The 13,684-nt window shown below is 42.6% G+C and overlaps 1 protein-coding gene across 1 annotated transcript in view; it reads left to right on the top strand.

Moving 5' to 3' along the window:
- Positions 1-1,951: 1,951 nt before the first annotated feature.
- Positions 1,952-13,684, top strand: part of LOC137368686 (pantothenate kinase 2, mitochondrial-like) — a 39,408-nt gene continuing 27,675 nt past the window's right edge. The window contains exon 1 of the mRNA XM_068028844.1: positions 1,952-2,440. Coding sequence (XP_067884945.1) covers positions 2,140-2,440 — 301 coding nt within the window. The 5' untranslated portion in view covers positions 1,952-2,139. The remainder of the gene's footprint in view (positions 2,441-13,684) is intronic.

Genomic DNA, 13,684 nt, shown 5'->3' with positions numbered 1-13,684 from the left:
TGAACATCCACAGCTCCTCCGGGGTAGAGAATTCTAAAGATTCACAACCCTTTGAAGAAATTTATCCCTGTCTTAGTCCTAAATGGCTGCCGCCTTATTCGGAGAGTATGACCCCTAGTTCTAGACTCTCCAGCCAGAGTAAACATCCTTCCAGCATCTACCCTGTAAGTGCCTTAAGATTTTTATATGTTTCAATGAAATCTCCTCTCATTCTTCTAGACTCCAGGGAAAGTAGCTTAGTCTACTCAATCTCTCCTCATAGGACAATCTTCACATCCCGGGAATCAGCCGAATGAACCTTTGTCACACTCCCATCAAGGTAAATACAGGTCCGATATCCAAAATCTGGCACCTCGGGACCGAGATCATGCCAGATTTTGGACTTTCCTGGATTTCAGACACATGGAGCCAGATACTGCCCTCCAGGTTAGCCAAAGCCTGAGAATAACCATGGGCCTCGGCTTATTACCCGGCCGTGTACTGTTGCTAGCCGACTGGAGTCCTAGGACAGGGAGCAGGGGCGCTGGGGGGGGGGGGGGGGGGGGTGGCAGGGGAGAAACTACCAGTCGGCACTGACATTTCACAATTTTAAAACAAGTCGGGTTGAAATTGACGGAAAGAGAAAATTAAATTTGAGAAGCATTGGCTTAACATTGCTCTTTAAGGAGGATACTGTAAAAAGCTGTCAGCCTTTTCAAGTTTAATTCGAGTAATTATGATCAATTGATACTAAATTGTTGTTGCTCAAAAATGTCGAGTTTTCGGACAACTGGATTTTGGATATCAGATCTGTATATCCTTCCTTAGATAGGAAACTAATATGTATATAGGACTCCAGGTGTTGTCTCACCCATGCCCTATACAATTTTAAAGTAAGACTTTTTCACTCTCATACTCCAATAATAAAGGCAAACATACCATTTACTTTTTTAATTGCTTGCTATACCTGCATGTTAACCTTTTGCAATTCATCTACAAAGACACCCAGGTCTCTCTGAATACTAATTCCCAGTTTCCCACCATTTTAAAATACTCTCCATTAAAGGGGAAGCTAGATAAACAAAGGAGGGAGAAAGGAATAGAAGGATATGTTGATGGGGGTTAGATAAAGAGGGATGCGAAGAGGCTCCTGTGCCGTATAAACACAGGTATGGATCTGTTGGGCAGAATAGCCTGTTTCTGTGCAGCAAATACAACGTAGTAAGTGGGAAAATGTTTGATACAAAATGAATTTTTGGTTGATTCACATTTAGGAAACTTCCAGATTGTCCATTCGAAAACCAGGCGGGTTTGCTATTTCACTGACCCACTTATGAACGTCGACACAATTCCAAGAGAGGAATGGGATCCTCCTCTGCCAAACATGAATTAAACCCCGCCCCCTTCCTGTCACTCACTTGGCGTTTTAGATCAGCCCCACCTTCTTCTCCACATGACGTCATTGTCAACCGTTAGTAAAACACGTCATCAAGAACGAACTAAACCGCCTCCGTCACAAATTCCACAGAAACGTTTTGTATTAAAAAAGTTTCTAACCGAAAACCGCTTCAATAACGACAAATAAAATGTTATTAACGGGAACAACAACCTTCCTCCCCACCCGTAAAGCACCGCCTCTCCGCGCACCGATTGGTTAAGAAACTCCTGACGGAATCAGCATTTTGTCATTTATTGGCCCGTTGCCACGTCAATCATACGACAAGCCAACATCCGGTCTGTGGATAGGAATAGTCAAAAACCGTATTTTAAAAAACAGACTTAGGTTTTAACCAATGGAAGGCACTCTGGAGTCTATCTGCCTATAATTAATGTTTAATTGGTGTACAAACACATATCGTCAAAACATGTTTTTAACATCTGGTTCGTACAAAAGCACGCCCCCTTTTCTGATTGGTGAGATTGGCGATCGTTGATTGGATGAAGCGGCCGTCAACCACCCGGCATTTCCGATCAGTTGTTGGGGGATGGGCGAGCGGAGCTGATTCTGGGCTTTAGGGTTGGTTCAACGATGCGGAGGAGGTGGATAACGGACAGTGGAATAGAGGCAGTTGCGTCGTTTTATTGAACAGCAGCGCTTTATCGCTGTGCAAGCACAGAATTGATTTGTGAATTATTTTTTTTTAAAAAGCCGAGTCGGTGATGGAGCGGGAGCCGGTGCGGAGCGGCCGGGCGCTGCTAAACGGGGCGGTGAACGGTTACCATGGCGGCGGCTGTGCGCTGCAGCCTCAACAGCAGGATGAGGAGAAGCAGCAACAGCAACAGCAACGGGGAAAAAAGGCTACGGGCCAGCAGCAGCCGCAGTGTCCCCGGCAGCCACAGGAGACCGAGGCGGAAAAGCGGTACTCGGGCAGGAACCGACCGCCGGTAAACAAAGATGCGGCGCCGACTACCAGCCGGCCGCTGCAGCAACGCCGGGAGACAGCCAAGAAAAACAGGCCCCGTAAGTCGGACTTGCATTACATTAAGATTGGCCTGTCCACGGATCAAATATGACAGTACTCCGAGCAGCGTTTGAACGCATTGAATTACTAATGCAATTGTAATAGTTGTAATTTTTAGAAAATTCAATCCTTTAAAATCATCAATTTTTATACAGGCTAATTCGAAGCTTCCCATTTTGTAAATGTCCTCATAGCTACATTGTAATTCATTATCAGAAGATTCTGGTACTATGATACAATATGCCCCACATCAAACTTTAAAAAAAAATCTTAAATTCTAAATCATATTTTTTGATATTTCAGGTTTTGTGAATTTTTTAAAAAAAATTTAAGCCACGCAGCACTCGAAGCAGGAACTCTTCAGTAATTATAGTTGTGAAGTAGGTAAAATGAATGTTAACCCAGAATTGAAACTCAGGCTGTGGTTTTTATTTTTGTTTAACAGAATTTGAACTGCTTGATTGGATTAGTTACCCTGTAATTCACTGAACACAGTCAATTATTTTTCATGTACTGATTAATGTGTAAATCGGGAGAGCTACCCCACTGGGAAATGTGAAACAGCTCTTGACTTGTCCTGTATGTGTTCATGTTCAGTCCCAGTAGTTTGTGATTCAAACATTTTGTGGAAATTTTAAGGTAGTTTGTGCAACTCAATCTTTCAATCTTAGCAATGGCTGAAGTACTGTAAGCCTCCATTTTATCCTGAGAAGGAAAGTTGAGAAATTTCTCAGTCAGGAGATTGGAGGATGGAATGTTTTGATCCAGTGGTTGAGGTCATGCCTTATGAGCCTTTTTAAAGAGGTGACTAAAGTAGTGGACAGGGTAATGGCTATGGATGTGATTTATATGCACTTTCAGAAGACAATTGGCCAAGTGGCAGGAGGCAGAGTAAGGATAATTGGTACTCTAATTGACAGGATGTGACTAGCGAAATCCAGCAAGGATCTGTGTTGGGGCCTCAACTAATCACTGTATTTATTAATAGCTTAGGTGATAGCCACATATTCACATTTGCTAATGACCTAAAGATAGGTGGCATTGTAAACAGTGTAGACAGAAGCTTAATATAACAGAGGTTAAGTGAATGGACAGACTGGCAAATGGATTTCAGTATAGACAAATGTGAGGTCATCCAATTTGAACCTCAAGAGGCTAGAACCAGGTAACTTTCTAAATGGTGCAAAGCTAGAAACAATGGATGTCCAAGAAACTTAGTGGAATGCTGGCCTTTATATCTCGAGGACTAGTGTATTATGGGGTAGAACTCGTACTTCAGCTATACAAAGCCCTGGTTAGACCACACCTGGAGTATTTGTGAGGAGTTGTAGACAACGCACCTCAATAACAATGATTTGGCCTTGAAGGGCATGCACTGTACATTTGCTAGCATTATACCTGGCCTCCAAGGATTAAATTATGAGCAGAGATTGCACATAGTGATATTCTTTGAAATTTAGAAGGTTGAGATGATTTATTCCTTTTATTCAGAAAGAGGGGGAGACAGAAAGCAGGAAACTGCTGTTAGTTATCTTGGCATCTGTCATAGGGATGATGTTAGAAGCTAGTAGTAAAGATGTTGTCCTCCACACAAGATCAGATGGCAGGTTGTTCAACCTTGCCAAGACCAAAGTACGGAAGGTTCTCATCAGGGAACTCCTCTTTGCTGATGATGCTGCATTAATATCCCACACAGAAGAGAGTCTGCAGAGACTCATCGACAGGCTTGTGGCTCCCTGCAATGAAGTTGGCCTAACCATCGGCCTCATCATGGGACAGGATGTCAGAAATGTTGCATCCATCAATATTGGCGACCACGCTCTGGAAGTGGTTCAAGAGTTCACCTACCTAGGCTCAACTATCACCAGTAACCTGTCCCTAGATGCAGAAATCAACAAGCGCAAGGGAAAGGCTTCCACTGCTATGTCCAGACTGGCCAAGAGAGTGTGGGAAAATGGCGCACTGACACGGAACACAAAAGTCCGAGTGTATCAAGCCTGTGTCCTCAGTACCTTGCTCTATGGGGCAGCGAGGCCTGGACAACGTATGTCAGCCAAGAGCGACGTCTCAATTCATTCCATCTTCGCTGCCTCCGGAGAATACTTGGAGATATGGTCCTGCCACCTGATGCCAACACAGATGTCCTCGAGGTGGCCAACATCCGCAGCATATACACCCTACTGAGCCAGTGGCGCTTCAGATGGCTTAGCCATGTGAGCTGCATGGAAGATGGCAGGATCCCCAAGGACGCATTGTATAGCGAGCTCGTCACTGATATCTGACCCACCAGCCTTCCATGTCTCCGCTTCAAAGACGTCTGCAAACGCGACATGAAGCCCTGTGACATTGACCACAAGTCGTGGGAGTCAGTTGCCAGAGCTGGCAGACCACCATAAAGGTGGGGCTAAAGTGTGGCGAGGCGAAGAGACTTAGCAGTTGGCAGGATGAAAGACAGAAGTGCAAGGAGAGAGCCAACTGTGTAAAAGCCCCGACAACCAATTTTATCTGCAGCGCCTGTGGAAGGGTCTGTCACTCTAGAATTGGCCTTTATTGCCACTCCAGGCGCTGCTACACAAACCACTGACCACTTGGGGCGACGCAGTGGTTAGCACCGCAGCCTCACAGCTACAGCGACCTGGGTTCAATTCTGGGTACTGCCTGTGTGGAGTTTGTAAGTTCTCCCTGTGTCCGCGTGGGTTTCCTCTGGGTGCTCCGGTTTCCTCCCACAGCCAAAAGACTTGCAGGTTGATGGGTAAATTGGCCATTATAAATTGCCCCCAGTATAGGTAGGTGGTAGGGGAGTATAGGGACAGGTGAGGATGTGGTAGGAATATGGGATTAGTGTAGAATTAGTATAAATGGGTGGTTAATGGTCGGCACAGACTTGGTGGGCCAAATGGCCTGTTTCAGAGCTGTATCTCTAAATCATAAATCAGATCAAACCTCTAGGCGCTTACCCTTTGGCTCTAAAGACAAGGAGGCCAGAGAACAAAGAAAATTACAGCACGGGAACAGGCCCTTCGGCCCTCCAAGCCTATGCCGATCCAAATCCTCTATCTAAACCTGTCGCCTGAAGCAGGGCACTTAGAAAAGTTTACGGTAATCAGGCGGAGTCAACATGGTTTTGTGAAATGGAAATTCTGGTTAACCAATTTATTGGACTTTGATGAAGTAACGTGCTGTAAATCAAGGTGGATGTACTGTACTTAAATTTCCAGAAGGTATTTGATAAGATGCCACATCAAAGCTTAATGCGGGAAATAAAAGCTCATGGTGTAGGGGATAACATATTGGCATGGATAGAAGATTGACTGGCTAACAGGAAACCCAGTAGGCATAAATGGGTCCTTTTCTGGTTGGCAAGATGTAACGAGTGGTGTGCCACAGGGATCAGTGCTGGGGCTCCACTTTTCAATTTATGTAAATGACTTAGATGAAGGGACAGAAGGTATGGTTGCTAAATTTACTGGTGACACAAAGATAGGTAGGAAAGTAGTTTGTGAAGAGGACCAGAGGCTACAAAAGGATATAGATAGGCTGAGAGTGTGCAAAGATCTGGCAAATTAAGTATAATGTGGGAAAATGTGAAATTATCCATTTTGGCAGGAAGAATAAAGCAACGTATCTTAATGGTGAAAGATTACAGAGCTCTGCGAAGCAGAAGGATCTGGGTGTTCTCGTGTATGAATCACAAGATTAGTATGCAGGTACAGCAAGTATTTAGGAAAGCTAATAGAATGTTATTTATTGCGAGGGAATTGAATACAAAAGTAGGAAGGTTCTGCTTCAGTCATACAAGGTGAGACCACATCTGGAGTACTTTGTACAGGATTGGTCTCGTTATTCCTGTTAGAAGCAGTTCGTAGAAGGTTTACTAGACTAATACCTGGAGGGGCAGGTTGTCTTCTGAGGAAAGGTGGAACAGGCTAGACTAGGCTTGTATCTGATGGAGTTTCGAAGAGTAAGAGGTGATTTGATAGAAACATAAAAAATCCTGAGGGGTCTTGACAGGGTGGCTGTGGAAAAGATGTTCCCTTTTGTGGGAGAATCTGGAACTAGGGCTGGAATTTTTTTGCATGGCGGACGAGAGCCGTCCACCAATCTCAAAGTCGGTGGCAATCCTCCCTCTGCTGGTCCTGGGGATCCTGTCCCCAGGCCGTTAATTGGTCTTGGTTGGGACTTCAACCTCATTGAGGCAGCAAGTCCCACCTGATGGAGCTGCTGGCCAATCAGTGGGCCCGCAACTCTTAGTCCCAGCTGCATCCCCGGGAGCAGTGGCCACTGCTGGGACTGCAACCCAGCTTCAAGATGAAGAGGGAGGACAGCCCCAGAAAAAAGTAGCCTTTTGGGGCTTCGTGGTGATCAGTTGGGCCCCGGTGAGGCTTGGGAATGCATGTTGGACTTTGGGGGTTGTTGGGGCATCAGGGGCGGCCCTTCGGGCACAGGGTACCTGATCAGGAGGCCTCTTCTCTTCCTGGGCCATCAGAAAGCCACCTACCTCTGTCAGGTGGCTTTTCTCAGGCCTGTGCTGCCCGCCTGCCAATGGTGAAAGCCTCATGGTGGCTGTTAATTGGCCACTTAAAGGCGTTGATTAGCTTGAGACGGGCAGGCCGTTTCCTGCCACCGCCATCCCACATAAAATGTTTTTTAAATTCATTCATGGGATGTGGGCATCGCTGGCCAGGCCAGCATTTATTACCCATCCCGGATTGCCCTTGAGAAGGTGGTGGTGAATGGCGGCAGAGGCAGGAACAAGTCAAGAAGGCCCCGAGCCTCCCACTCCATTTTACGCCACCAGCTGCTCTTTTGGCTGGGGGCAGGGGGGTCATAAAATTTGGGACGAGGAGTCTGTTTTTAAAAAAAAATAAATAAGGGGTCACCATTTAAGACAGATGAAATTTTTTCTTCGAGGGTCATGAGTCTTTGGAATTCTCTTCCTCTAAAGGGCAGTGTAAGCAGAGTTTTGAAATATTTTTAAGGCAGAAGTAGATAGATTCTTGATGAGCAAGGGGGTGAAAGGTTATCGGGGAGGTGGGAATATGGAGTAATCAGCCATGGTCTAACTGGGTGGCAGAGCACCCAAGGCTTGAGGGGCCAGGTGCCCTACTCCGCTCCTAATTTGTATGTTCGTAAGTTTTCCAAATATTACGGCAAACAAATAGTTTCTCGATTTAACCCTATTTCTACTAGTTCGGGAGTCTCTGATTAGGAGGCATAAGTCAAAAAATTAGACCCAGACCTTTCAGAAGTGAAATTAAGAAACAATTCACGGAGAGCGTGGTTGAAGTTTGGATTTCTTTTCCGAAAAGGGCAATTTTCAGTTCTAAATCTGAGATTGGATTTTTTTTTAATCCAAAGATATTGAGGGATATGGGGCAAAGCTGGGTATATCAAGTTAGATTGCAGATTAGCCATGATCCCATGGAATGGGGGAATAGGCTCTAGGGCCTACTCCTGTTTTTGTCATGCACTAAAATAATTGCTGTAACTTGAACTAACTGATTGCAATATTGTAAACTGACACCTTTTTAGAACGACTCATCTACACTGATGCATATTAATGCAGTGGAGGCTCAATTAATTAAGCAACCTTGTTGCTGTAGCTTGTATTTGTTTTAATAGAATGCTTTCTAAGATGATCCGTGGAAAATATTTAAGCATAGCAGTGTAATCTGAATAGTGCTGCTTTTTCTACTTCCAGCTCTAACTTATCTGTAAAACCTTGAGCATGAGTTGATGCTGTTGTATGTGAGTTTTACTGATGCACTTTGGCACTTGCGCTTCAAAATGCGGAAGGCTTCAGGTAATTTTCGCCTGTTTGCCTGCTTTGAGGCGAGAGTTTTTAATTTCAAATTCTATTGGGTTAGTTGGAACAATGCTTGGTTTGCATGTTGAAACTGTGCCTAAGCCATTATGCCAATAGTGCCAACTCAAAATAGAGTTGAGATTTTCATGTGCAGAAAGCTGCCAGTTTGAGAGAGTGACCCTTGAGAATCTTTTCTGAAGACTGGCTTGTATTTTGGAGGTCAGGAGAGACATTGAGTTGCTAGATGGGGAGGAGAGTAATATCTTGCTCCCTGCTATCACCTCATGTATTCTTAATACATGATGGAACTGGAGAGAATTAGAGCCAAAACAAGTTTCAAATTTGTGTGGGGGTCGGGGAGGAAAAAGCAGAATTAGGTACTTTATTTTAATTGTGTCTTTGCTTCTGCCCAGTCATATTGTTTTAGTAGGTAGTTCCAGTAACTCCAGTATCTGCATGGTTGCCTTTTCTTTTGTCTTTTAAATAAAATTTGATGTATACATTTATCAATCTTTTATGAAGAGGAATTCATGTGTGAACATGCATTTGTGAAACCCAGGTCCATTAGTACAAAATAATTTGTCCATGTAATTAAGCTTCGTGCTTCCATAATTGGGAAGCGAGCTTCCCTTTATTTTAATGCTGAAAAGAAAACAAATCAAACGTACAAGATGAAATCACTGCAATTTGAGAGATTTATTTTGGCAATTTAAAGCTTTTTAAGTGTTTGAAAACCTGATCAGTTCCATTTTTGTTCTAAAAATGAAAATTGCTAGTCCATTCTGGTTTTCTGCATTTGTGTGAGGGCATATGTATGGAGTAATTTGAAGTGCTGAGTAACCATTGTCTTTTGTCTCTAGAGAAGGGTTCTGCATGATGTGGGTTTTTTTTTAACTTGCATCAAATACATTTATCTAGAATGATCCATGCAGTGACAGTCTCTGACGTAAATACCACTACATCATCGAGAGCTATTTCTGGCTTGAGATATCTTTTTCTATAAGTCTGCCTTGAAGGAAAACCTGCATTGCATGGCACCCGAGTTTAAAACAAAAAGTGTAATTTATATGTTTATTTCCTCTTAAGCATATAGTGATACATTGGTACTATTCCATACTAACTATTCATGGGTCCCTCCTGGCATTGCTGGAGCAGTCGTAGATTTCAGGAGAATATTATGGTTTATTTAGAATGTAATTTAGGGACGGAAAAATCCAGTCACTTACAAGTCACGACTTGAAATAAGCTCAAGGTGCTGCATTGAAAGCCTAGATCAAAATATTCAGATGACTTACTGTGTCACACTCTGGGTTTAGCAGAGGAATTTTATAATACTTGGGGAACTGAGTGTGGAAATTGCGGAAGCACTGGCCATAATTTTTCAGCTTTCTTTTAGACTCGGGGGGTGGTGCCTGAGGTCTGGAGATTTGCCAACATTACGCTATTGTTCAAGAAGGGTGTAAAGATAAGCCCATCAACTGCAGGCCAGTCAGTTGAACTTCGGTGGTGTGGAAACCTCTAGAAAGATTAGTTCGGGACAAAATTAATTGTCACATGGACAAATGTGCTTTGATTAAAGAATTAAAGAAATCATGTTTAACTTGCTGGAGTTTTTTTTTGAAGAGGTAACAGAAAGGGTTGATGAGGGCAATGCAGATGATGTGGTGTACATGGACTTCCAAAAGGTGTTGGATACAGTGCCACACAACAGACTTGTGAGCCAAGTTATAGCTGATTGAATAAATGGTACAGTTGCAACATGGATATGGAATTGGCTGAGTGACAGGAAATAAAGAATAGTGGTTTGCCAGTTCTGATGAAAGGTCACTGACCTGAAACATTAACTCTGTTTCTGTCTCCACAGATGCTGCCTGACCTGCTGAGTATTTCCAGCACTGTTTTTATTTCAGATTTCCAACAGCTACAGTATTTTACTTTTATTAAAGAATAGTGGTTAATGGATAGTTTTTGGGCTTGAGCAAGGTTTGTACTGGAGTTCCCCAAGAGTCAGTGTTGGGACTCTTGCTTTTCCTGATATATATTGATGACCTATATATTCGTGTACAGGACACAATTTCAAAGTTTGCGGATGATAAACTTGAAAACATTTTGAACTGTGACGAAGATAGTGTAGAACTTCAAAAGGACATAAACAAGTTGGTGGAATGGATGGACGGGTGGCAGCTGAAATTCAACACACAGAAATGTGAAGTGATGCATTTTGGTAGGGAGAACATGGAGAGACAATATAACAAAGGGTACAACTCTAAAGGGGGTGCAGCAGCAGAGGGACCTGGGGTGTATATTTGCATAAGTCATTGAGGATGGCAGGACAGGTTGAGAGAGTGGTTAATAATGCATACAGTATCCTAGGCTTTATTAATAGGGGCATAGAGTGCAAGACTAAGGAATTTATGTTGAACTTGTATAAGACACTAATTCGGCCCAGTTCTGGGCGCAGCACATTAAGAAGGATATTAAGGCCTGAGAGAGGGTGCAGAAAAGATTTATGAGAATGGTTCCAGGGATTAGGAACTTTAGTTATGAAAACAGATTGGAGAAGTTGGGACTGTTTTCCTTGGAGAAGAGAATGCTGAGGGGCTATTTGATAGAGATATTCAAAATCATGAGGGGTCTGGACAGGGTAGATAGGGGAAAACTGTTCCCACTTATCAAAAGATTGAGAACGAGGGGGCACAGTCTCAAGTAATTGGTAGAAGCAAAAGTGACATGAGGAAAAACATTCAAAAGGGTATTAGACTACTGTATGAAAAGGAAGAATGTGCAGGGTTACAGGGAGAAGACGGGGGAGTGGCACCACCTGAATTGCTTATTCAGAGAGCCAGTGCAGACATGATGGGCCAAATGGCCTCCTTCTGCACTGTAGTGATTTGGTGATTACCAAAGTCAATGTGTGGCTCCAGGGTTGGTGTAGAAGAGAAGTGTTCATAATCTTGGGGCATTGGAGCGAGTTGTGGAACAAAAGGGTACACAAAGAGCTGTCTTGAGGCAAGAGGGAAAGAGTCGGATTAATGTTTTGTTATAGAAGCAAAAATAAATGGGAACAGATTATGAAGGAGGAAGGTAGGAGAAGTTTAAAAAAAAAATCAAGGCTGTGGGATTAATTATGGGATGCTCTAGCAAACAGCGAGGAGAGACCATGGGTTGAATGGCCTTTTTCTTTCTTGTAAACGTATGATAAATTACAGAAGGTACAAGAAAAAGAATGAGTTAACATTGAGGAGTCAGCAAATGAATGTAGGAAGCATTTAAAACAAATTTTGAGTTAGAAACATTGACAACAGTCAAGGGATTTTGTTATAATGGAGGCGTAGCTTGGGTTTTGCAGGACTGGGACTTAATATTCATAGTTCTAACAATTTTTGCGGGGGGCAGTGGGGTGTGTGAGAATACTAATGGGTTCTATAAACAGTGAATGTGAATCGGGTTAAGGAAATGGTACGTATGTGCATTACAGGTGACAAAACAGTAGACATGGGCTCAAGATAGATGTACGGACAGCTCCGTGAGGTATGCGAGAACAAATGACAGTCGCTTCTACGCGTATGCTGATAATGCCCAGCTTTACCTCATCATTTTCTCTCAGCCCCTCCACTGTCTGTATTATACCTGGCTGGCATCCAGTCCCAGATAAGCTGCAATTTTCACCAATTAAACAGTAGGAAGACTGAAGCCCCTGCCACAAACTCCATTTTCAACCACCATTATTTCCAACCGTCTCCCTGGCTACTGTATCAGACTGAACCAGACTGTTCACAACATTAATATCCAGAGCTGAGCTTCCAACCCAAAATCCTTTCCATGACAAAGATTGCCTACTTCCACCTTTGTGATGCCTCAGACCATCTGCTGGTGAAATCCTCATCCTTCCTTTTGTTACCATCAGACTTCACTGGTCCCATGTTCTCCCATTTGGTCTCCATGAACTTGAGCTCATGCAAAACTCTGCCTATATTCTAACCTGCACCAAAACCCGCTCGCCTATCACACCTCTGCGAGCTGACCTGCAATGGCTCTCGATCCACCAACACCTCATTTAAAATTCCTATCCTCCTGTTTGAGTCCCTCCATGGCCTTGACTCTCCCGATCTCCAATCTGGAACCTCCTTCAGCCCTACAACCTTCCAAGAATCTGTTCCTCCAATGCTAGCCTTGTGCATTCCCCACTATTCGCCCCACCATTGGTTGCTATGACTAGTTTTAAATGTTGGCATTTCCTCCCTAAATCTTTCCACTTTTTAAGATGCTCATTTAATACGTCTCCTTTCATTGGTTTTTTTTGTGTCTGATTACATTCCTGTGATGCACCTTCGTTTGCATTTCTATATTAAAGGCATTGTAGAAATGCAAGTTGTTCTTTGTTATCTCGTTGCAGGTGGATCGTTATTTGCCTTTTTGCTGAAGAAAAGTTAATTTGACAGGCAATTATTTTGCCTGAGAATTTATAGTGTATTAAATCATGCTTTTGTGTTATTGATGGTTTGAGATGTCTTGAAGTTCTTAGATTTCTGGGACTGGATCTATTGTGCGACTAGCCATTGGGATTTTCAAATTCTTGTTGAAAGTATTAATATTTGAAATTAAAAGTTGGGGGCATTGCACAGAAGGAACGAGATTCCCTTTGGGCTCATACTCTTGGGTATTATTAAATAATATAAGAATTAATGAAGTACATTCCTGCATGCCTTTCAGATTTAACTGCCCAGAAACATAAACAATTTGAAGCTACTTGGTGAATTCCTGAGAGTACAGACTTTTTTTTAAGCTGTTCACCAATTTGTTCTGCACAGATTGCAATCAACCAGTACCAGTCACTTCCATATTTTCTGACAAATTCATAATCAAATCTCTTTGCTTACTGTCCAATGCCAATCACATTCAATATCATGTTCCAAATATGCATTTAATATTTTTTTTTATTGAATATCAACTTCTTGTTTTTCAGTGGGATTTTATTGTGTAACATTTTAATGTGACATGTCTGAGGTTTGATTGGATTAAGTTTGCATGTCGTAATTATCAAATTTAACTTCCTGTAGTTGTTTTAGTTCTTTGTCAAATTAAAAATGTTTAAATCCAATGGGTTCACTTATATTATCTGAAATGTCTCTGGCACTCATTATTGAATGGACTTTTGATGGCATCTTTCACTGTTTTTCTCATTTTGGTAAGATATTTTATGTCGTAAACTAACTTGTCCATGGGATGGAAAAGCAACAAGTTGGATGTTCTTTATTTCATAAGTTGTCACCATTTTCATGCTCTGCTTATTCTGTAATTTTGTTAGATCTGCATTAAACCTTGATCAATCCCAAATAATTTCAGGTTTACAATATTGCACAAGGTAGGAAATTATCATCCCCGTGTAGTAAATTACATCTCTTTCTTCCATTGGCATCAGTTGTGCTTGTGAACA

Source organism: Heterodontus francisci, chromosome 1, assembly GCF_036365525.1.
Source record: "Heterodontus francisci isolate sHetFra1 chromosome 1, sHetFra1.hap1, whole genome shotgun sequence".
Classification (NCBI taxonomy): Eukaryota; Metazoa; Chordata; class Chondrichthyes; order Heterodontiformes; family Heterodontidae; genus Heterodontus; species Heterodontus francisci.
Note: the sequence above shows the minus strand (reverse complement) of the source record. Positions and strands in the feature narration are given on the sequence as shown.